Source organism: Pogonomyrmex barbatus, unplaced genomic scaffold, assembly GCF_055798465.1.
Source record: "Pogonomyrmex barbatus isolate J1 unplaced genomic scaffold, ASM5579846v1 scaffold4, whole genome shotgun sequence".
In the NCBI taxonomy this organism is placed as follows: Eukaryota; Metazoa; Arthropoda; class Insecta; order Hymenoptera; family Formicidae; genus Pogonomyrmex; species Pogonomyrmex barbatus.
The window spans coordinates 9,130,887-9,156,656 of NW_028297138.1; the positions used below are offsets into that span (position 1 = coordinate 9,130,887).

A 25,770-nucleotide genomic window follows, 5' to 3' on the forward strand; every position below is an offset into this window, starting at 1 on the left:
TAATGCTAAATAAAATAAAATATATACTAGGTCTTGAGGTTTAATCTTAGCGTAAGAGAAAATGATATTTCAATTATCGAGTTAATTTCTGAATATTTTCTAATATTATTGTTTTATTTTTGCAGCTTCAGTCATCGGTTTCAGCGGCGCACAGTGGTTCGTTCACGAGCTCCAAGGGACAAGAATATTTTTTAAAGGTGCGTCCTGTTTATTAGCGCGAAACATTAATCTTGTAATCGAGGTCAAAATGAAGTTAATTTAATTTCTTTAAGACTCTACAAAAGCAAATGATACTGTCGTCTATTACGTAGAATCCTCCGTTACATTGAACCCTTCAATTCTTCGATATCATTATTAGTTCTTCTGGCAATCTTTATCCTTTGACGTGGTAAATGTGCACGTAGTGAAACATGCCAGAAGATAGCAAACAGAATAATATTATGTGACATAAAGACTTCGCTGAGATAGATAAGAACTTCCATATTTTCTCCATCTCTTGACGGAGGAAATACTCCTTTCAAATATGTGAAGAGAAATGTTTGCGAACAAAGGAAAAACGCTTTCCATGCCTGATGATAACGTTATATATGTGAACGGAGTAACATAACTCTCTGTCTATCTTTAGTTATAATAATTGACAATGAAAGCAGAAAAATTCTGCAGGATTGACACGGTAACATGAATTTTCAGTTAATGTTGATTATTATCTTAATAATAAAATTAAACGATAAACGAGAATTTTTTTCAAAACCGAAATATTTTCAGAGCTTCGTTAATGATTTTATTATTTTTTTATGTGAGCGAATTTATATTTATTTATTTATAAAAACCGCTTGGCATTTTTGCGCATTTGGCGCATTTTTATGTAACCTGTACACGATGAAACGTTTGCAAAAGTGAGATGCATCGAATTGTTGTAATTAACAAAAAGAACGAACGGAAATCAAGGCTGACATTTACTCGACGGGTTTGCCAGTGCCATGTCAAATTTTCGTTTCGATCGCCGGGTATTTGCGGTTTGTTGCTGCACCTCATCCGATCTAATATGTTTACGGTAGTGCATCGGATTCGTGCAAATCTTCTTGCTGATGCATTTCACGTTGTGTACCGAACGATAAGCTTTTATCCCGTGGCCGAAGAGAGAATATTGCGATCTCAAAATATGTTCACCATCTTGATAACGTTAAATCTTCTGTAGCGCTATTTTGTAACATCAGACATTCTTCTCCAAATTTATCTAACAATAAAATACCGAGATTAAAAGAAAATGTGGACGTATTTTTAAATACAAATATTGAATTTTGTAAGGACAAATTTTTTGACATTTCTCTATTATACATATATATATATATATATATATATATATATATGTCATCGACAAACAATTTTCTATGAATTATTTGTTGCGATAAATGTAGCCATTTTTAATGAAATAATGAAAATAATTTTTTTCTTCGCAAACTGTGAGCCAGCGGGAAATCCAATGAAATCGTGACAAATCGTGCGATTCTCATGTAAAATCCTCGATAAAGGAAATGGATTTTATTTTGTAATCTAGTATGCTTTTTTTCATACATTGTCTTGCATGAACCTTAGGGCGCGCGGATAATTGCTTTGAATAATATGATTCCCGAATAACTCCGCAGCTTTAATCACGTTATCAATCCTCCGCGGAACTACGTGGTCCTTGGTAAACATTGTTTGCCAAGAGAACGTCGCTTCAAAGTCGTCTGGATAAATGTCATTACGCTTGTTATGTGCGGCCGCGTTTTCTACTGAAAGAAATACAGTGCATAGCTGTAGTAGGGTCCCTTTTAACTCTTTCGAAATGAAAAGAATTTTTAGAAATTAATGTCCTTACATTAGAGAAACGTATGACGTAGTGCTTTAAGCTTCTTTAACACAATTCTTTTTATTTTGGCAGCATCATTTCACAACTCTAAATCAAATCTGTTTTTTTTTCTCGTACATAATTTTTAACGTGTCTTTCTATTTTTTGTAACGAGTACATTTTTCAAAATGATTCTTTTATCTCGTTTAAATTTTTAGTATGTCTTTCTATTTTTGCAACGAGTACATTTCTCGAAATAATTCTTTTATCTCGTTTAAACTTTGCTGATCTTTATTTCGAAGCCACGCTTTAGGTTCGAGCTTATATCCTTCGCAATAGGGATAATCTTCTTTTCGCGAAAGTAGCGTGTTCGAAGAAATTGCATAATCCAAAAGCTATTTCCTCACACGCGACAATACCGTATTTTTTACGTAATACACGTCATCTCGCGGACGTAAAATTGTCGAGTATGCTGATCGAGCAACACTAAAGAAGTACTGTTCCTTAAGAAACATTCTACCGGGTCACGGCTTTCAATATCTCTCTTCAAACTCTTTCTTTTTCTAGCGATGATCTTTTTGACACGACTATCTCATCCGGATTTATATTTCTCAATCTTCTCTCGAGTCTTCTTCATCTTCCGATGAGTCGATTTATCAATGTCGATTAATTCTGTCATAATAATCTGCTTTTTCGTCTTGAAGCTCAATATTAAATATAAGTATTAATTAATTATTAATTTCAAGTTAAGTATTATTTAACGTATTTTGAGATCTTTAATGAAATCAAATATTAATCTCCAGAGTGGCAAAGGCAAAAGGGATATATTATACATTTTAATTTTAATTTATTAAGTATACGGAAATATGTAAATGGAGAAAGGAAAGATAGAACGGCAGAGATGCGAAGACGGAATATAGAGAGCTAGAAGATATATCTTATATATAAGATATATAAGCGGACAAACACATTGAGTTAATTAATTAGACTTACTTAAGGCACAAATATTGGTTGTTTACCGCCAATGCAAATAGCGAATATGTACAGATATAAATACAATTTATACTTAAATAGGGAACGAGAAATATGTGTCTTTGAATAGACAATAATAATTGACAATTCGAAAATATATCGAAGGGTTCGACATAATAAAGACGTGGATGCTATTCATTAAGATATCTGACTGATGCGTTCGGCATCAGCGCTGACGCGACGATTTTCGTCTCTCGGCATCCTTTCCATTCTTCGATGATTTTCCGGTTCCTCTTAATCGAGCCAACGGCTTCTTCGCTTCGCAGGGGCTCGAGGCGACACTGAGTGACAACAAGAAGAAGTACAGCGACAAGGTGAGTGCGCTTCTGTCAGCCTGGGAGCATGTCACCAATTATATTCCTGCGGCACCGCCCGAGGCCATCCAGTCTCTCATAGAATGGGCTCACAGGTGAGTACACGACGAGTTCGTCGATCGTTGTTGTTGCATCCGCGATTATGCAGCCGATCCTCGATTAATGGGAAACACGTTTAACGAAGAGTCAGGCGCGAAGATATATCGTGTAACTATGATCAATTACAGCTGTTGTCGAATCACGTCGTTGGAAAAAGGTGTTAGAATTTCTAAATCATGACCCTTTCGACTTTCGATGAGAAATAATGGCGCAAGAGTTAATATTTTAATCGGAAAAAGAATAATAAGCATATGCTTGATGAATATTTGTAAATCTTCGTTAATTTCGTAAGCTGGAATATTTTTGTAACGTGTATTTTTTGAAAACGTGCTTTTTTTTTTAGAAATAATGAGTTTGGAACGAACGAGAATTCTCTTATCTATCGTATTATTATCGTTATTACTTAATTTGAATATTTAAATACTTATACAATGATATAATTATGGGGATGCTAAGTTTTTATATTTATCACTTAATTATCTTCGTTATTGCTGCATTAAGAGATATCCCACACATGTGTATATGACATGTCCATTTAATGCGAATTGTACACAGTTGACTTTTTTGTATTACCAGAACTTTTACAACATAAAAGTAGCGTGAGACGAGTTTCGATGTAACGGCGTCGTTCTACGGTAGATGACGTGATGGGGGGGAGAGAGAGAGAGAGAGAAAGCGAGAAAGATAGAGGTAGAGAGAGGGGGGGGGAAGGGCGACTGCACTGAGAGTAATGAATCTGCACGTATGTAGTACCATCATACAAACGATCCCGGAATTTTGAATAGCAATGCGACGCAAATTCACGTTAACGTGACGGGTATACAACCGAGGCACCCTACAGAGGTATAGGGTGGTCCAAAAGGGATGCATGAGAACATTATTCTTCGTGAAGTTTCCAGTCTCCCGTAACGGAGGTCTGATTAGCGAACCGTTCAGCATTGTTTTCGGTGGGTGAATTAAATCTCGTGGGTGGATTAGACGTGAACAAATAATTAATAAGTCCGACTCTTAATTCAATTTTATCCCAACAAGATTTTCGTTTTCGACTTTACCAGTGCTAATAACACAGATAGAAAGAGATTATTCCTGATAAGATCTAAATTAATTCTCTTTCTTTCGTTTTAAAATGTATAATATTACATAATCTAATAGATATTATTAGTACAACGTTAAAAATAGACAAACTTTGTTATTAATTTTTTAAAAATAAACTGAAAAGAAGGATATTAAGTTATCTAGAAAATTAGCCAAAATATATAGAAATTCTTATTTGCAAATCTCTCTCTCTCTCTCTCTCTCTCTCTCTCTCTCTCTCTCTCTCTTTCTCTTCCTTTCTGTCTTTTCTTATTTTAATATGTTTAGCTTCACGATAGGTGTCGACATAGATCGTAAAATGTCATAAGGCAAACGAAAACAAACCCGCGCAAACACGTTGCCGGTTTTCTTTCATATTGCGGCTCTTTCACATTGTTGTTTTCGTTACGCAGAAATACATTGACATTGGTATTGCGCGGGGAGTGGCCGAAGTTGGCACCCGTCGCGAAAACGCACCTCTGCGTGACGCTGCAGAGGTGTGCGTCTCAGCTGGTGCAACATCCCGCTGCACTCAGGTGTACCGCCCTGCTGGCTCTGGTGAACAATCCATGGACGCATCCCGTCCTCGATAGCATACTTAACGGCCAACCGGATTCCGAACATGAAGAGGGTAAGTAGAGAATGAATTATTGGCGCCATTCCCATGTACGTCTGGTATAGCACAGTTCTGCTTTTAATTTGAATAAAACTCGACGTCACGTTCTCGTTGGTCTTATAATATCTTCCGTCCAATCTTGGAGGAAAAGTGGGTTGCCCGCGAACAAATGTAAATATACGCGTACCCCTTTAATCCTTAGCTATAATGCATTGCACAGTGGATGTGGAGTCTTACTTTTAAGGAGACCTACTTTTAAGAACCTACCTGTCAGAAAAAGAGAGAAAAATAATTGCTCTCCATTTCCATATACGTATATACTTGCTGCTGTATTTTTGTATTTTTAGTACATAGAATAAAGTTTTATTTGTTTTTTTAAAAAAATAAAATTGGAGAAGGAGACAAGAATTTCAAAAACTTCGCAGTTCAATGTATTAAAGAGAAATTCATTTCTCACATTTTGTCGCGTTTGGATATCTAATTTTGTGTGCTATATCAAATCTGTATAATAAAATTATAAATATAAATTAAACAATTTTATTTGCAAATATTAAGTAAGTGATGAATTAAGTCAAAATAGTATTATAAATAGTATTATACATATACAAATGACAATAATTTGTCTCTTGTGCATTGAATTCTTAATTGTTCTTGAGTGTTCTTGAATTGTTCTTCAAACGAGTCGCTAACGAGATTATTTTATTTACTCAATTGTGCCTCTTTGACTTCTTAACTCTGTTTGATTATTTTTAAATACCCAATCGTGCATTGCGAATTTACAGAGAAAACCAAACATTCCTTTTACATTCATATCATCGATACATACAATTATTAAAGAGAATTATTAAAGAATTATTAATTATTAAAGAGAAAATTTTTTCCGTTTTATGACATCTGTTTCAATATATTTTTATTTTAATTCCGATCGAACTATAACTTATAAAGTCAAGAGTAAAACATAAAAAATTAAAATACTAATTAAATTCTAATAACAGTAAAACATTTCATCACTTTACTGATTAATCACAAAATTTAATAGTTGATGCATTGTAATGTCTGAAGTAATAACCGTATGTTGTTTCCAAGTACCTGTCTGTTGTTTCCGAGTACTTTGATCCTGGAAATAGATTACATTTGAATGAGTAGAATATTATGCGATTAATCACAATATAGTAAAACAATATTTTATCTTATAAAAAACTAGTAGTAAGAAATTAAGAATTAACAAGTTTCACTTTTTTTTTTTTTACATAATGTAATTAAAACTTCATCTCTTTCTGATTTCATATTTTTCATCCTTTTCGCATTTTGTAGAATATAAGTACGAAAACTTGCTTTTGTTGAAAATTAATCATGTGAAAGCGAGTAGAGCTTGTAGACAATTCAAATCAATTGACTGACCTTACTCCGGAGAATTCTTTAACGATTGAGTTAAAAAACATTGAATTTGTCAATGATCTCTAATTTTTCGCATCCCACGACAAGTATTGACGTATTGTTGAATGGTGTACGCGCTTTTTCAGAATTCTGTTGTTCGGAGAAAGGCGAGCTGCTGACGATGAGACTGAAGATACTCTGCGAGGACCGCTGCGAGGACATAGCGGTGAACCTCGCCGCTGCATGCGTGCGCTCTCTCAGACAAAGCGATCAGCTGCGGTCGCTCTCGGAGTCTCATCACGTCCACTATATGATCGACGTGTACATTGTCCTCTTGTACAAATTGAAACGCACGCAAGATATTTTCGCTCAAGTAAGTTGACTACATCAATATCAGATTGTCACAGATTGGCACTCGTTTGATTTAAATTATCAAAAGTTTCCAAAATACAAATATATAGTTCTCCAAGAGTTCAGACGATTATTCTTAAATTTATCTCATTCGAAGAAGCGGGATTGTGACGCATTTAATGTTCCAAGAGCATCATCGAAAAATGTCAGATCACTCTGCCATGAGTCACATCGACCTACTTCCTTAATTTGCCAAGATCCCTTGCTTAAGTGCAAGGGTGTATTTGGAAAATTTAAAAACATATTTTTCAAACCGCTTGTATTTCGTGGACAGGCAGAATTATAGCGATGCATTTGGAGGATTAATTCGCTTTCTCGCGATTGAAGAAACGCGTGTTTTGCGTTTCTGTGTGAATACTACCGTGCTGGTATTCATAACTGCGCTTTGTTACAGTTAAAATTAATGGACCTCAACGACGGGCTTGAATTGGTCCAAAGGCTTAGCGGTGAGAAGCCAACGAAGTATGGAACAGCGCGTGTTTGGAGAAATTCGATAAAGGCCGCGGAATTGGTCGCGCAGTATCTCGTTACTGCCGGAATGGTTCGACCGGTATCGGAAACCGGTGCAAATATTTTGGAGCAGATTTTGAACTCTTGGGCGCTGTTGCACGCAAAATTGAAGGATGTTGCACCGACTCTGCCCGGCATGATCAGAAAATTAATCGAACCCGCGGAAAGTGCTCAACATATTTATATCTTTTGTGCAGTACTTGCAAAACATGTAAGTAAAGATCAAATATCTTCAATCAATGAAATTGAAGATATTTGAAGACTTTGAAAATATTTAAAAATAAATATAATTTTTATTCCATTGGAATTATCAATGAAAGATTGTATTGTGCACGAACGGAATTGTCAATAAGAATTAAATAAATTAAAAGTTAATAAAATAAATAGAAAAAAAATAGATTTTATCTTCTTATCGTGTACAGACAAATAGTTAAATAATCTTCTTTCAACTAAACAAATATTATTTTTCTTGGATTTTTTTTTAATTACAGTTTGGCGAGAGTATAAAACCTTTGGTGATCGAATTGTACATCAGAGCGCTAACAACAGATATGAACGAGTTGGAGAGTCAGAAGGTAAAATCGGACAAGGACAAGGTGCGCGAGACCGCCAAGCGTTTGAGCACGCAATTCCTCAAATTGGCGGACGTAGTAGACAGCAATATTGGCATTGCAAGAGAATGCGTTTTGACGGCATTCTCTTTACATCCTACCAGAGCCTGTTACGATAGAATAAAAGAATTGGCAGTGGCATGTGGAAAGGCGAAGAAAGATGGCGGTTCGGAAGAAAAAATAACTATCAAGGAGGAACCTATGGAAATTATAGAAGAAATAGCTATCAAAAAGGAATCCTTAGATCGTGGAGGAGAAACAAAGGAAGAATCTGTAGATGCTACAGAAGACGATCATTATTCTATATCCGCCAAGAAGGTCGAAATAAAATCCGAGATAGAAAGTGCTAGTGTTACGGAAACACCTGCACTGAGTTCAGAAGTGCAATTGCCGTATCAAAACTCACTTGCTGCCAAAGGCATGGATCTTCAAAGCGGTCAAGTAACGAAAACGTTTGAACAAACTAATCAATTGTTGAAGAGTTTGCTGACGACAAAAAATTCTAATGTGATGTCGTCTGAAACAACAAAACCAGCGTCGTCAACTGGTAATAGGTGTCCGTTACATTCGAATGCGGAATCCTTATCCAATCTTGGCGAGCTCTGTTTCAACTGTGGCGAATTTACTGGCAATAATCAGCTGAATGACGATAAATCACAATTGAACAAAGACAGCACAACATCGGGCAACAATGTGGAGAGAACACTGGACGCATTGATCCTGATCAAAGGAGATGCGGTGACAGGCTCGGCGAATTACGACGAGAAGTCTGTACCTAGTCAAGTACTAGACGGTGAAAAATTGGGTCTCTCGCCGCAACTGTGTGACGATCTAGCTGTAGTATTAAGTAGTCCACGTTATCACATGCTTAGTTGGGTGTTGGACTGGAAGGAATTGAAGACTTTATGCGAGCGATATTTAGAAAACGCTGAGGAGATGCGTAATACGAACAAGGAACTTAAATATCTGAACATCGATTACTCGCAGTTTAAAGATTGGCCATCAGAGGATGACACAAAGGACGTCTTCTTCGGCATTGAAAAAGGATACGAGCAGTGGGTTGACCTGCCATCCGATAGTTCCGAGCAATATGGTAGCTTCCAGCCGGCGGCCGGCTATAAACGTTCTTCAATGCGTCGCAGTCTAGACGATACCACTACAGATTCAGATAGTGGTAGTGTATTGCACGTGCGACGCACCGCGCGGACGCGCAAGATTCATCGACTAGAATCGTCCGAGAGTGACTATGACAGCACTGAACGTAAACCAAAGCACTTTAGGAATAGAATTAGCTCGGTATCGGACAGCGATAGTAACACACAAGACAGTCAGACTGATAGTTTGGGTAGTGACGGTTGTCGATTGGAAACCAAAAAGAAATCTAATAAATCCAGTGGCAAAGAGTCCAGCAAGAAACGTTCAAAAACATCGAAGCTTACCGTCGAGTCTGTCTCCCATTTTCAAATGTTAGTAAACGAAGAGGCGCGGCATACAAACGCGCACGAGGATGCCAGCGGCTCCGATGTTAGCAGCAATGACATTATTACTCTCTTTTCTGCCGACATGGACGAAAACAAACGCGAGACGATCAAGGGATCGGCATACACCGCCGCCGCACAATTAATCATTACCGAAAGGCGAAGTGATCCAGCAGTGCTCAAATCTCTCAGGATGTTTAGGCCACAGACCTCGAAAAAGCCATCAATTTCGCAGATTTTGCAAAAAAATCTATTAAATAAGAATAAGGATACTAATGGCGGTCGGACAGATGCTGAACAACAAGCGACGAATAACATTGCGAAATTCGCGCCAATGCTGAGCACGTTGAATCTGAATCCGAAGATTGTGTTGACGCGCGCAGATGAAGCTGATCGTAAGCTGACTTCTAACCGTAGTAAAAAGCAGCAGCAACGGTTGAGTAGCGGTGACATTACTAGTGAACTGATTAACATACAGAAGACAATGCCATTTTCACCGAACAAGAGTGTAATAACGTATCAAAAGAAACAAAAGGAGCGTGTCGCGAGTGGCAAGAACAATGCCAGTAGCAAGAGCAGTCTGAACTGTCCTGTGATCGACGGCCGTCACGATCATCATCGTCATCTCGGCTCCGTCAAGTCGAACTTGGGTAAGACCAAGTTTGATATTCTCGCGAAGGCTGTTAGGGATTCTGATATATTGGCTAAAAATGTGCCGGGTTTAAATTCGCTGGATATGATGGTGCCGCCGCGGCAGCGCTCCACAGTGAATGTTGTCCAGCTCTCCAGGAGCGGCGTGCCACAGAGCCCGAGTTCCGCCACTGGCACGCCGACAACTATTAACGTCAGTGGCAGCACGCCGCCGCGGCCGACGCGCACTCCAAGCGTGGCTAGCAATCAAAGTAGCAGTGGCGGTGGCAATAGTAGCATACAATTGCCAGGCACTCCATCCTCAGGCGGCCACGACAGTGGCGTCGGTATGAGTCCGGCTGGCCAGACGCCGCCGTTGAGATCGTCGTCGAATCTCGGGACGCCAGACACCATCGGCGAGGAGCTCAATCAGACTTTAGACGCTGCATCGCCGACGACTGTCGGTCCAGTGATTCCGACGACGACGATGGCTGCTAATAGCATCTCGGTGGTACGTCAACTCGATGTTGTCGCTGCCGAGTCGGCGAGTCCAGTACGAACGATAACACAGATGCGTCGTGCGAGCAATCAGCAGAATAATCAATCGCCAAAAAAATCACCTTCTCCGGGCGTGACTACAGCTACAACAATGACAACGGTGACAACCACGACATCTTCGGGTGGATTGATCGCGACGTCCATCACGTCCGAATCCTTAAAAGTCATCTGTAAACCCGATGGCAGTTATCACCTCGCGTCAGTCAATCCCAATCAAATTGTGTCCAATCAGAGAAATCTTTTAGGCTTGCAAAATCTGGAGGACGGTAGCGGTAGCGCGAATTTTACGCGACAGCAACGTGGCGCGGATGCAGGCGCAACGTCCAACAGAAATACATACGATCGACTGACTGGCAGCAGTTCCACCGCGAAGAACGCGTCGCAAACTGGCCAGAATGTTCTGCCCAAGTTTCAACAGGCTTTTCGCAAAACTTCCATTTACACTCTGTCAACAGATGCGACTGCAAGTGGCGTTGCCAGTGCCGCGACAGACACACCGCTGAGCGGCGTTCAACAAACAGTGGTGACATCCGCACAGAAAACGACGACGAACTTGTCGAAAGCGGTGCAGACGTCTGTGCCGAATAATCAACAGCAACAACAACAAGCAAACACTGGAAATGTGCAATCGATTATTCCTAATCTACAGTTGCCGGCCGGTAGGTCGATAGTTAATCTTGTACCGAATTCCGGTAATACCACGAATGCCTCCATCAATTCAAATCAGAGTGCAAGTCAAACGCTCACGCAACTCGTGCAAAACGCCAGTTCGTCCAACACTGGCGTTATATATACGCACAAGGTAATACCCGGCAATAATCCTAATCAGCTCAACATCATCCCACCTACCATCATATCGCATGCCAATTCAATACCGGGTGGCAGAACTCCCGTGGTCAAGCTTAACATTATCCGTACACCAGCCAGACAACAGAATTTGACGGGAACCATTCAGGCTGTCCTGACGCCGAGATTGCAGCAACAACAGCAACAACAGCAGCAGCAACAGAGTGTAAGGACGGACAGTTTGATTGGTTCTCCGATCGAGGTAAACAATCAGGTGAGCTCAACGACTTTGGAACAGTTACGAGAATTTGAGAGCGTGCTGGAACAAGTGAAAGAGAGGAGTATTCAGCCGCAGACTCATCAATCGATCTCAAATAACGCAACCACAACAGCCGTGCAGACACAAACCACCACGCAACAGACTCAGGCAAGCAAACAACAACAGATATCCGTCAGCACTTTGGCGCAACAACTGATGATGCCGACACAGTCCAGCGCGAACAACGAGTCATTTGCGAGCAACGGTAATACTGTGACATTCCAACAAGATTCTGTGTACTCACAGAAGGTCTCTTTGGCCTATGTGAATCCAAACAGCGGCACCACCAAGGTGGCGGCTAATTCCACAACACCAGTGGTCGTGGTTACCAGTTACTGTCAACCAGCGGCGTCACCAGCGTTGAGCGTCACGTCGCAGAGTTCCTCAAGTCCGTGCGTGACACCGGCGCCAGCACCGATACCGTCGACTGGCAAAACACCATCGACGCCACCATCTGTCACAGTCGGAACCGTCGCCTCCGCTAAAACCAATGTGAAGAAATCGACGCCCAAAGCAGTTAAGAGCAGCGCTACCAACACGTCCAAGGCATCGCCGATACCGAAACCACAGCAAAAACCACAGGAGGACGAGCAGACTGCCCAACGGATCTACGCGATTCTCGACGAGTATGCGGAGCAACTGAGAAATTCACCGGACCTCAATAATAAACCAGCCCCGCGCAGAAGATCCAATCCGCCAACTAATCCGAATCAATCGTCGAAGAGAAAGAAATCAAGCTCCAGCAAGAGCAAGCCGGTGGGACAGCAAACTTCCGAACTAAGTCCTAGTACGGACGATCTCGGTAGGACTATGGGCAGTGAGGATTCCTCCAGCGGAGTTGTGGGGCACGTGCAGGACAGTCCGGCCGGTTTCTCTGCTCCAGAGGAACCGTCAATTAGCACGGAGACAAGTGCCGAAGTGCGCAATTTGACGAACGACTCGAACGACGGCGTCGAGATGAATGTAAAGCGACGCAATCTCATATTTACGGAGCCAGGCTCTGGTCAACCGCGCGCGGTGATTGTCCAGGAAGCGTTGCAATCTGGTTCGGTGAGTGTCAGCGAAGCTATCGCTTCGGTCACGGGTAAGATGAGCAGCGCCCAGGTGTTGATGCCCACCAGTATTGTGCTACCATTGATGAAGGGCACTCAGCAGTTTACCATAGTCTCTGGCTCCAAGTTGCTCGCGACGATGCCAACGACTGTGCGCACTGCCGGCGGTACTTCGGTCTCCAACACCCTGCTGTTGCAATCCTTCCTCAATCAGGGCAAACTTATCCCCGCGCAATCACAGGTCAAGCAGATGAAAATGCAGCCTACTCTGCAGACGTTATCGAATAACAATCAGACGCTAACTGGCGCGCAAAACGTTCAGAGCACGCCTGTAGTAATATCGCAGACTGGAAGCGCGCAGTTCGCTGGAGAAACTGCCACAATGACGGTGTCGACGCCGGATAAGCCCAGTGTGATCAGTGAGCTAACATTAAAGAATGAACCCGGGGTAGCCGGTGGCACGATCACGGTTGAATCAGCGGCGACGAACGCCATCGTGGTGAACAAAAGCAATCCTACTCTCAGCCTGATCGGAACCCGGAACATTAATGAGATATCAGACAACCAGCAGATATGCGGCGTTATCACTAGCAATCCAACGTTGCAGGGCACAAGGTTCTTTAACTCGAGCATACATAAATTGTCATCGGCACCTGGTGCTCTGAAGGAAAACGTGGTCTGCATCGCGTCAGCTTCTGCGGTTTCACCAGAAAAGAAGTCTTCTCAGGATGCACAAATACACACCGAGAAACCGATGTCCATACAATCAGGCGCGACCATTGCGCTCACCTTCACTCAGCAAGCTGATGTGAACTCCATGCTGAACGACGCAACTCAGCAACAACAGAAAGACACGAAGGAAGCGTCCACCGAGATAACGTCCGGTACTAAAATCATTTCTCCGAAAACAGTAAAGAGAAAATTCGACAACGCTATCGGCATACAGGAAAACCTATCGCCGAGGCCCGAACCTGTCGCTTTGATCTCCACAAATATTTCTACGCTACAGAATAATACAAAAATGGGTAAGGATTTGCCCACATATGGTGGAAAGGCTGCTTTACTTTCTTCTTGTGCATTAGAAGCTAGTATATTTTTATATAATATATTTTATGTTATTACTAGACACAATATATAAAGAAATAATTTTTAATTATTGTGTTAATATTATTTTTGTTCTTTTGTTATTTTAATTAATTAAATATTTGAAATGAAAACAGAGTTAAGTACTAAGTTTATTTTTGCTACTTTTTTCTATAATATTTAATTCTTAATATTTATAATATTTAACTCTTTTTTTCACTCTTCAAACTCTTTTTTTAACTTTTAAATTTTCAATTGTCATTTCTGTCTTTCTACAGCGAATGATGTATAAATTGTTACTCTGTGTAATAAGTAGTTCATTTTTTTATTTGTTTTATTCAAATTTTAAAAAATTGAAATAAAAATAAATTTTTATTCATCTTTTTTGCAAGTGTTTATTTTTTTATTATTATTTATATATTATTTATATTGTATAAATGCGCTCATAACTCGCAAATCTTTGATGAACGCAATACATTAGAATAACTTACATTGTAGACAACTTATCAATTTGCATAGATGTTACATATGTATTAATAATTAATAATTTTTGCATATTATTCTTCTTATAGAATCTATGTCTTCTATTATTACCACGAACAAGCAATCGAGCGTTATCGATAGCACGTCGCAATATTTGGTGACCGGTGGACCGAGCAGTTCTGATAGCCAGGAATCATCTGTACAGCAGTCCACCGAGACGATGGACGGATCCTGCAAAGTTGGTAATGGACTGTTGTACGAAAATGCACGCCTGCAGGAAGCCTGGGAATCAGAGGGAAAGATCTCGCCGGATACGCCATGGAGATACGTTCCTACGTCAATGAATACACTGAGCAACGAGCCATTGAAAGCATATTCCAGGTAACGATATGGATTATATGTATGAGCATATTGTAAAAAAGTCTCCATCTAGATTTAAATATTATTTAAAGTCATAATTTTTTTAAATCTTGAAATTTTTAAGAGAGAGAATTCGACTGGCCACGATCAATTGCAGGGATAGCGATAATTCCGAGAGCGTGCTGCAGATTATCAACAAAGGCCAGGGCATCGAGATGGCGGGCGGACAGATTTATCAATCGAATGCGAAAAAGTACTTTATGAATCATACTTTAGACGCTTCATACTCCAATAAGAATAGTTTGATGAAGACACAGCTGATTCCCAGATTGGATCGTGAATTGATGCAGCAAAGAATAGAGAGGAAGACAGCGTATGAGCGCGAACTTAAGTTGCAAAAGAGTTTGTCGGAGGAGTGCGAAGATCTAGGAGTCGACGAGCCTAGCACAAGTGAACTCTTTCCCGAGGCGGACTTGCTATTTGATACAAATCATTCGCCGTCGTTCGATCATTCCTCGCAAGATGCGTCCTGCAGTCAATCCCTGAGCATGAAGCCGTACAATAGCTCATACTTCCGATCGCTGGACTCATCTAGCGGCAGCAGAGATGCCAGTCCGACGAACGATTTTAAGACGAACGAGCGCAAGAAGACCGCGAGTCAACGTTCGAGAACTTTGAAGGATTCGTTGAAGAGAGGAAAGCGAGAAAAGGAAGATCTAGGCATTCCAGCGAAACATATGCGACTGACTCTCGATAATTTAAGTCAAGATGAGGCGTCAAACAGCAATTCGGATATTTCCAGGCTATCACCGGCGAATCTTGGCTCTTTGGAGAATGACTCGTCGAAAGACATGAGTGGCCATCGTATGAAACTGACCTCGACAAGTGGCTCGAAAGAAGGTACACCCAGCAGCGTATCTAGCATACCATCAAACATAAAGCTAGACATCGATTTGGACTCGGAATCGTTGCCACCCAGCATAAACGTTAACAACATCTCGGCAGCAAGCTCGGGTGACGAGAGCTTGACTTTACTGAGTGGTAACGCCGCGGATCACCATACCATACCATCGCCATTGTCACCATTAGCCGCGGCTGGACCGCTGCTGTCCACGCACAACAAGTATACGTATGCCAACAAAAAGCGCGTGCCGTCGTCTAAAGTACGCATGGATTCGTATATGGCGTGGGAGAGCCCAATGTCCGAACGCACAAGGTCCAGCAGCGACGACGAGGATTCCAGCATCAGCGAATCAATCGGCAGCCAGCTAGATGACAACGTTGCGTTGAGCAACGGTCTCGAGGACAGTGTACAGACGGTAAAATCCTTGTCCTCCGAGCGGCATTGCACTTACATGAAAAAAAAGGATAAGCTGCAGGCGAATACCGCGAGAGTAGTTTTGAGTCGCGCTGATCACAAAACGATAACAGCAGCAACGACGGCGCTTCCTAAACGGATTTCTAAGACAGAATCGATAGCGACGACAGAGTCAATGATAGCATCGAGCGACAAGGCATCGGAAGCATCGGAGGATGAAGCGAGTACTATCGTGTTGGAACCGGCGGATTGCCGCGCCAGGAGATCCAGCCTGCGTTGCCATGTGAAAAAGAACTGCGCGTGCTGCAACGGCTCGCCGGAGCGACCGAAAAAGAAGACGACGCCAACGACGACGGTCAAGTCAACAGATCACAAACTGAAGAAGCGGTTATCGTCGAAACAACCTGGCAAGAAGAGGTAGTCCTAGCGATCGAACGCTCGCGCGAGCATCGCAACGTATTATTATATCATTAGCGTGTTGTCGTCGTTATCGTCACGGTGGCTTGCGAAGCGACGACGATGCGGGCGTTTCGAAACTAGGTCGGGGGTTTGACATACGCCTCTCGCCGAGAAAAATATGATTCAGATAGCAAGCGATCTTGCTTGCTTGTGGATTGCGAGATCCATGGCGTTGGCATTGTAAATATTAAAAGCGCGCTTAGACGCGAGAATTTCGTGAAACTATCCTACAATATCTATCGAACATTCGATGGCTGCATTAGCACGCTGGTAGGCAGGGAGACAAGCAGGCAAACAGGCTCAGCTGTGCAAATAAAAGAAATATTCTTTATGAGTTACAGTGGATCTATATACTTCACGTCGTGCATATGATATGTATGAATGTATGCGTGAACGAAGAGAAAGAGAAAGAAAGAAAGAAAGAAAGAGGACGGGAGTATAATAGACATACGATTTATTACTAAATAGAGTTTTCGTCGATAATAGTAGATCATCCCTGTACCATTAGGTGTTAATTACGATATTAGATTATAAGGTACAGATCATTTATGTATGGCAGACTTAGATTTTAAATCGTTAAGGACCGTTTTAGCGATGCAATCTAGTCAAGTCGTTTTGTGACGAGGAATAGGCGATGAGTATCGACAAACCGTTAAGCAGCAAGCGAAACCATAATGACCGTTAATAGATCCCTCGCAGAGTAAAGAGAAAGAGCCTGAATTTATATAATTCAACCTATATAGTATGTCTATCATGGCAAAAGCTATTCCACGTTGTAACATGGTGTGGTCAGACTGAATAGACAAATAATAATAGAGTTCTCTTTCCGAAGGAATATTAGGATATAGTAACAAGGACGTGCATAAACGGTCTCCTTTGGATGCATCGTCTTTGCCTTTCGTGTAATGCTTATCTGTATATCTGTATAACTCTAACTTTATATAGAGAAAAAATTATCGCTGTAAATTCTCGGCACTCTGCTCTCAGACGATAACCCTCGAAGAACGCGGGGTTACTTTGAATAAGATTACGATACGCCTGATTCAAGTGCGTGAGGCGTATGAAACGGACGAGAGAAAAAAAAAGATGTGGAGTGGCAATAACATATTCTACGGATCATTCAAACAGCTGTCTGTTGTACGGCCCGACCATACCTTGTCATGGTGCATGTAAAAATCCACGATTGTACATTGCGTAGATAATTAATTAAAAAGGTATAATATTATATATATATCGCTGCACTTTAGTACAAAAACGCTTCACTTTGTTTCAGATGAGAATGATAGATTTATATCGTATTTCCGTGTGCTATCGTGAAAAAAAAAAAAAACATGTGTGAGTGCCCGCAAATTTTATTATGGACTTATTCTTAAACTTGTAACTTGTAAAAGCTCGTGAGAACGGGACAGGCTGCGTGGGAGTATGAATTCACCTAACATTTTCGTTACGATAAACGTCGTCGGGCGCTATCTATTCCAAATTTTTATCCCGGCGCGCGATATATATGTATAAATATGTAGAAAACTCGTCGAGATTTGTTCTTTCTCTCTTTTTCTGTTCTCTTTCGATGTTGCAAGAAAAGAAAAAGATATTGTAGCTTCAAGTAATCGAGGTGTAACTGTTCCTGTGAATAGTATCTCATTACGTGATATGAACCAAAGTGAAGGCTCTGCCGAAAAGGCGTGAGGGAAACGCGTAATGAATCGATATGGAAAGCGAGAACAGCAATACACGTGTAGAATATGTAAATTGTAATTAAACTTAATCTGACAATTTTCTGTGGATCTTTTCCGTTTTCTTTTCTTTGTTATTTACAAAATGATTTAATCGCTTATTCCTTTCGATAATTAGATTTTATATTTAAAGATAAATTAAGAATAATATAATATTGTATACTATATATTACTATTACATATCTGATGTAGAGAAAGATCATATATACATATACACACATATATATATATATATATATATATATATATATATATATATATAATTAATTAAAATTAGTTTGAAATAGAAACTGAAGAGAAACTTCTAATTTCTTCTGTTGAATTTAGTATAATCGCAGATGTTACAATACATTATAATACAATTTTCTGACAAAATAACGGCGAAACGATACCATTAAAGACTGCAGCAAATCTTTCCAGTTGGTTTCAATTTAAATTGTTACTGTGTTGTACACAGAATCTAAATAAGCGAATAATCGATAATTTTGTGTTTGTTATCTCTTCCTGATTTACACATTCTACACGTACACTAGCAATGAAATGGTTAATATCATTTTCTCTGCGAGATGTATGTGATATAATCGTTTCGTTACAAATGTAATTATCGCGAAATACGTTCCTTTCAGTTTCCCATTCGGTTAAAGAACGAATAAGATACCTACCTCGTGCGCTTTATCTCTTCCTAGCTTATCTCGATTATCGCGGCTCTGGAGCGTGGAACTTTTTGAGGAGCCATGATCGAACTTCGATGATCTCGCGGCGTGAAAACGCGAATCGCATCTCACGAAGAAGCACGTCAACACTTCTTTCGTTTTTTCTTTTTTTTTTCTTTTTTTTGTATCTACAGTCATTTCAGCCGAGTCAATTTTATTTTGTATACAGTTCGGAGCATTGAAAATAATGTGGGTTTTAGCTACGGGGAGAAATATTCTGTAAGAGAATAAATATGAGTAAATATGTGTAAATAAAATATGTTGAGTAGTATTTATATTAATTTGCTATATTTTTTTGACTACAGAAGCGCTAATTAAAAAGCGCATCTAACAGATTCGTTATCGACATTGCATTAATTCGATCATGTAGCGTGGCCTAGATTACGCATTTTTCTTCCGAAGATTTTTCTCCCTCGATTTAATTTTGTCACCTGAGAGGGAGAAGATCCTGAGAAAAAAAATTGCATTCTTATTTGCGTTAAGCGAGACAAGATAGACTATGTCACTTTATTTATTTCTGATTTATTGAAATTAGATTCTATGTAATCGAGGCGGTCTACACCGAGATGCGAGAGGATTTACTTTTCAGTTTTGAGAGAAAGTGAATCCGAAAGCGTTTTTTTATTTAATAAATTAATATATTAAAGAACAAGATCCTTTTTTTCGTAGACCGTCTCTTTTATTTTACATTGGATAATATTATATATGACGATGATTTTCTTTCGCGGCTTTCTCAGTATTTCTTCGTTACACAGCGCGAGGAGCGTATCCCAAAGAAAGAAAGAAAGAAAGAATCGCGTTTCCACTCGAGCCATTTGTATAAAGCGAGGACAAGTTCAATATATTTATTCCCGCGCTAAAAATAAGAGAACAAGCTCTATCTTCCTGTACATTAGAGAGAAAAAGAAAATGGGAGGCGAAGAGAGAGAAAGAGAGAGACGCGATGGAGGAAGAGAGTTACGGAGAGATGTCGAGAGCGGGCATGTCTCCGCGTGTATAAAATTCCGAGCGAGTGTTTCGCACCAAATAGAGATGCGTATTTTTTGAATGGGAAAGGGAGATAGCTTCTAGCTCACGCTCACATCGGATGCGCGTGTACCACTCGATTCGTCGGTGATAGTCTGGCCTTTCGCCATCCAATTTAGTCGTACCAATCGCATTTATCATAGACGGGTGTGTAGTCTTCAACGTTAAGGCAAATCCGGGTCGGATTCGAGAGAAGGAGCAGGAAAAAGAGAGAGAGAGAGAGAGAGAGAGAGAGAAAGAGAAAAAAAAAATGAGGACAATTGCATTTGAGGCAAGGATCAAAGCCGGGTATGATTTCGACGAGCACGATTTCCGATTGCTGAAGGTTGCATGCTGATTGTTGGCTTCTCGATTGCTACCAGTGAGAACGGATCGTGGATTCGATCTCACCGAAATTCCACACCAGCTTCAGACTTTGCATATACGGATCAAAGCTAGCTTCTTTTTCCAGAGCTAGCTTCTTCAGGTACTTAAACAGGGAGGAAGGAAGGAAGAAAGAGAGCGAGAGAGAGAAGAAAAAAAATAATGATAAAATAAAACAACCCGCTTTACACTGGCCGTTAAGCGATAACTTAAGAGTTTTTGTATCGTATGTTTGTTAAGACTACTGTTTTTGTCACTCAACACCCTACCAGTATTCGAGAGAGAGAGAGAGAGAGAGAGAAAAAGAGCGAGCGATTGAAGGAGTGAAAGGGGATGCGAAAGAAAAAAAAGTAAAATCAAGAGAAAGTGTGTGTGTGTGTGTGTGTATATGTGCGCGTGTGTGTATGCGAATGTGTCGTACGTCACGTTAGTATATTAAAAACGAGCGACGTATTGTAAAGGAGAAACAGGCGAAGGGAAGATAAATTTGCGAAGCATGCGAGCGAGCGAAAGGACGGAAGAGAGACGATGGAGGGAAGACTCAGAGAGATGAGTGAACGGCCGCAAAACGTACATTCATTAGCTAAGCAATGTCGTTTAGCACAAATTCGCAGTCGAAGACATTTGGAGCGATGAGATTATAGTCAGATTATAGAGGGAGAAGCAAGGATGAGTGTGTGAACAGAGCGTGTGAGAACGAAATTAATCATGAATGGAGAACGATCGTCGAGGCAAACGCGAAGAGACGCTCTCTTGTGTACATAAGAGTGATAAGAGAACGCGATGTAAATCACGTTTTGCGGAGGAAACATCTTAGATCCTGCTATTCATATGCTGTAAGAAACTTGTATAACAGGTATCCCTCGGGGGGGGGGGGATGATGCGCTGCAAAGGGATGTTTCTCGAAGGTGATCGCGAAATCGAAAGGCTTTTGCGTAAAAGGAACCGTGGCACTGCTTCGATTAATTGACGACCAATTATTTTATGTTGGAGATCACTTCAAGGAAGAGATCAAAGACTCCTCAAAGATTTTATTATTTATCGTTATTTATAGGAACAGCGATGCGCTGCAAATTATTTTTTTATCACGCGAAACGGCATCGTACTTCCCTCCGGAAAGAATCAAGTTTATTTTTTTATGTTTGACACGGGGGTGCATGGGACCTTTTGGATAAAATCCGTTCGACTGATGTTTGTGTGTATATTGTAGACAAGAAACTGATGCACAAATTGCAATCGCGTGGAAAGGTTTTTCATATAAGCAGCGACGAGGCAATTTGCCATATTTCGCTCGTAAAAAAAAAAATATTGTAAATAAGACTTTATTTCGCTAAACGATCTCGCAATATTTCTCATCATATTGCATTTACAGATTCTTGATGATGGATCTTTAATTTATGTGGAATTACAAACCGAACGCATTTTGTGTTTTGAGTGATAAAGGAAATCCAGTTTATTTAAGTAATTAAATTCAATGCTAAATGTGTAATGAAAATATAATTTGCTGAAATCTAACTCTTTTATCAAAATCTATTTACAGTATTCTAAAATTTAAAACAATTTGCAATCTTCTTATTATTTTTTATATGTAATATCAAAATATGTAATATCAGAATAACTTGTGGAATATTTTTCCAAGAAAAAAGTTGATAAAAGATTGTAGTTTTTAATTCTTTTTCTAACATAAAACTATAGACATATATCTTGTGTTACATAATAGTGAGAGAAATGTTTTTTCATTGTTTTTGATAAGAAGGTTGATGAAATTGGCTACAAAAATTAGAATTTAAATATTTGCATTTTTTGTCCTTAATAATTGGCAAAATTGTAAGATATACCCTATGCGGGAAAAATCGTTTTGCGAGAACAAAGCTCGGATTTCAGAAACGTATCACCGATCCCACTGATGAAAATTGTAAAATCGCACACAACAGTAGTTCGCCTCATCCTATGGATCTTGTTTTTGTGAAGATTGTGAGATGAGAGGGAGAGAGAGAGAAAGGGAGTGAGAGAAAGAGAAAGAAAGAAAGGGAGAGAAAGATGAAAATACTCCTTGGATATGACTGTACAGCATATTAACTTGTCCGGAAGTACATATATCGGGGATCCTTTTTCAAAACTGAAGTATTAAGGATTGCATATTGTACATAAACAAGACATATTTTCTATATAAGGGACGTCGCTCGGTAAAAAGGCCGATGGCTCGAGAAATACTGCAATATTATGATAATTCTTTCAAGCGGTAGGATAGCCTTTAATCGTTTTATGTAATGTAATGATAGAAAAAGAGGGTCTGGCAGAATAAAAGTGAAAGTTCTGTATTTAAATATCTGTCGGTGTACATTCATTCACACACACACACACACACACACACGCACACACACACACACACACACACAACATCCCAAACTGTAGAAGCGATTCGGAGCACTTAATTGCATGTACGTATGAAATTACGCAAATCGATGAAATTAACGGTTTTAATTCCATTGATAAATCACGGTCTATGCTGCATGCAAGTAATTTAGAACTTTTTGTATATCACTTCAGAGTGAAGAACGAAGAAATTGGAATTTGATAACTTAAAAAGAGTGAAGCAATTTGAATAAGTTCGATTATTCTCCTTTTAACACTGATTAATTGAATGTAATTGAATGATCTCAAAAACGTAGAATTTAAACGGGTTAAAATGTAACATATGAGATTCAAAGTAAAATCCGTTCATTGTGTTATAATCGCGCATATATTTATTAGCGCATATATTTATTATTAGATATTAGTCTCCTTTGTGAGGGATAAGAGTGTAATAATAATTGACAATTCCTTCTTTTAAGTTTTTTGTATCCCTTGTACATGTGAGTAAAAAAGTTACAGCTGATGTTTATATATAAGGAAAATGTTTATTATCGTTGTACATATATCAAGTACTTTCTGAATTTTCTGAATTTTCTTTTTCATGCTCTTTCCGTTGACTTTCCACCTCCTACAACAAGCCGAAACTTTGATCATTGAATCCAAAGGCGATACTAAAGCTAATTAATCAATTTTACAGACGTATTTTTTTAATAACTGGAAGACGTACCCTTTGAATAAGATCCAATAAAGCGACATTATCTCTTGATTGGAAAAACTCACTGATTTCTTGAGGAATGCAAAATTGCATTGGAGGCTTTGGTTGGATACCTATTTCCTCTCCAATAAAGCGAAATTCCGGTGCATCTTTGGTATGATTTTGTAATTCCTCATATGTAAAGAGAGTTCCTTTTGTAGATGATGCATCCATTGGACCGAAATCTATTATTTTTACTTTATCTTTCTTATGCCGTACAACATCAAAGGAATCTGAAAAAGAGATAAGCTTCATATAAATTCGTCATTAATTTTAGTTTGAGCGACGCTCGCCATATATAACTTACAGTTACACAAGGGAAATCTGCCTTTGATGCATTCCAAAAATAAGCTCTTGATGTCTGTCTGTATATCATATTTTTCTGACTCGTTTGAACTATGGTACTGCGATATATCCCTCTGACTTATAGCTATACAAGACATAATCTATTAATTTTGTAAAAGCAGGCAGAAATAATCACGGAAGCAACTTTATGTTGAATAATAATATTTAATATTTGGGGTGAAAAGACTATGTTAATGAATTACCAATGAGCTCGTTGTTGACAACAAAACAACGAAATTCTGTGCAAGGATTAATATCCCGCCACTGTTTCAGCACTAAACAGAACGGCAAAGGGTTTTCAGATTCTCTCAAAGATTTGACAATGTTCAGATCTTTAGCAATTCTATCCGAACTTTTCAATAACAAGTAAATTTCTTCTAATGTGTTACATTTCAAAGTTTTTGTTGGAGCAACCCACATTGCATCCTGCACAAAATAATTATTATAAAATTAATTTCATATTAATATAAATTATCATTGCAATTATATGAAAATAATTATCACAAAGTTACATTATTACATTATATTTCTATACATATAATAATAAATATAATAATAAATTCATAAATAAGTATTTTATTTATTCATTGAATGAATCATTCAATTTAGAAAAGGAATTTTTAGTTTTCATATTTTTTTATAGACATGTGTTTTTGCATTTTCTGAAAGATAAGAATCTTGAGAAGGATTTTTCTTTTAAAATGACTGATTTGAGATAGGAATGTATAATAGAAAATTATTTACCGCAGGTGTACTCCAATTTGTTTTGATAAATACCGCATCATACTCATCTAATACCTCCTGTATTTGTTGACTGAACTCGGGAAATGTCGGTTGATAATCTGTTTCCTGCGACATTAAACAAATTCATATATTTTAACTCCAATTATAACTCCATCATATTTAATTTCCCAAATGGAAAACAACGATGAATACCTCTTCTTCGCACGTCACCGGAGAACCATCTGCCCATTCTGAATCCTGTGGCAAAGATCTCGCCGCCTCGAGAGGCAACACAAACGTGTCGTGCTCTAAATATTTTAAAACTTCGTCAGGAATGTAAAGGATTCTAGCCTCCAAAGAATTTTTCTTGAATATGGGATACCAAGAGGAAAAGGAACATTCGAGTCTCAAATCATTTACCATTTTCTCGAAATTTTTACTACTTGCACGTGCTTTTTGTTTGAAATCGCGTTTATCGTATGAGGTTATCGTAATTATGAATCGTTAGATCATTAAAAATATTGTGCATGAAAAGATATATTAAAATTGTAAATTGTATTGTAAATACGGATAAAGTAGGAAATCAATTTCAAGTAAAAAAGTAAATAAGAAAGTAAATAATTAAAGTCGAGAAACTTGATTTGATTTGATTAAGTCACGGAAGTAATAAAATAACTAGAGTGAAGACAAAATGCTATTTTCAATAAGAAAGTTATATTTGAATGGAAAGTAAGAACGCACATTTAATTAACACTGCGATATCGTATTATAAATATTATTAATTATTGTATATAAATATACAATATATCTTGTAAATATAAAATAAATTAAATTAGGAAATAAAATTTGAAATATTTTATCACATTTTCATTATTCAAGATAATATGTATAATTGCATGTATAATATATATATATATATATATATATATAAATTCTACTAATATAATTATAAAAAAATAGTAATACTCTGATTTTCAAAATTGATAGAAAATTATATATTTTCTAATTATATCCTAGTACTTTATAAACTTTCAAGAATCTCGAATTGAAAATTCTTATTCTTTCTCGGAATATATTTTAAATAAAATAAAAATACAAATAAAAAAATATACAAATTACAAAGTAAAAATATAAATTTACAAGAAAATTACAAGAAAATCAGAGATGAGAGAAGAGAGAATTTATACAACAAACTTTTTCCTATTTTCCTGATTATTTCGACATTTCATTTTGACGATTTAAAATTCTTTCGAAATTCTCTCTGAGAATTTTTGGAATTCTCGGAAATGCACAGGAAGCTGTAAAATACAACTCTTCTTTAAATCGCATTTATGGAAATGGGTCATTCCGTCTGTTT

At 38.6% G+C, this 25,770-nt stretch overlaps 2 protein-coding genes and 1 long non-coding RNA gene across 5 annotated transcripts in view; 1 reads left to right on the forward strand and 2 right to left on the reverse strand.

Moving 5' to 3' along the window:
- The window catches only part of LOC105433871 (uncharacterized), a 65,065-nt gene extending 42,502 nt beyond the window's left edge, over positions 1-22,563 (forward strand). The window contains exons 2-9 of one of the 2 annotated variants that reach the window (XM_089080922.1): positions 126-197; positions 3,130-3,272; positions 4,764-4,981; positions 6,490-6,716; positions 7,149-7,475; positions 7,756-13,723; positions 14,354-14,645; positions 14,749-22,563. In XM_089080922.1, the coding sequence (XP_088937048.1) occupies positions 126-197; positions 3,130-3,272; positions 4,764-4,981; positions 6,490-6,716; positions 7,149-7,475; positions 7,756-13,723; positions 14,354-14,645; positions 14,749-16,363 (8,862 nt within the window). In that variant the 3' untranslated portion in view covers positions 16,364-22,563. The remainder of the gene's footprint in view (positions 1-125; positions 198-3,129; positions 3,273-4,763; positions 4,982-6,489; positions 6,717-7,148; positions 7,476-7,755; positions 13,724-14,353; positions 14,646-14,748) is intronic. The other variant, XM_011649354.2, reaches the window with a different exon arrangement.
- LOC105433870 (uncharacterized) lies at positions 1,164-3,115 on the reverse strand. Of its 2 annotated transcripts, XR_968553.3 has the most exons (3): positions 1,862-3,115; positions 1,576-1,775; positions 1,164-1,237 (listed from the first exon to the last, which is right to left on the reverse strand). It is a non-coding gene; the product is annotated as an uncharacterized LOC105433870 (long non-coding RNA). The 2 variants fall into 2 exon arrangements; XR_016140174.1 differs by lacking the exon at positions 1,164-1,237 and having other exon boundaries at positions 1,279-1,775.
- A 553-nt stretch (positions 22,564-23,116) lies between the features above and the next one.
- LOC105433869 (translation initiation factor eIF2 assembly protein) lies at positions 23,117-25,094 on the reverse strand. The gene is made up of 6 exons (XM_011649352.3): positions 24,627-25,094; positions 24,435-24,539; positions 23,894-24,116; positions 23,653-23,775; positions 23,319-23,578; positions 23,117-23,219 (listed from the first exon to the last, which is right to left on the reverse strand). Exons 1-6 carry the CDS (start codon positions 24,834-24,836, stop codon positions 23,157-23,159), a joined length of 984 nt encoding a protein of 327 aa, XP_011647654.2. The 5' UTR covers positions 24,837-25,094; the 3' UTR covers positions 23,117-23,156.
- Between the last annotated feature and the right edge of the window lie 676 nt (positions 25,095-25,770).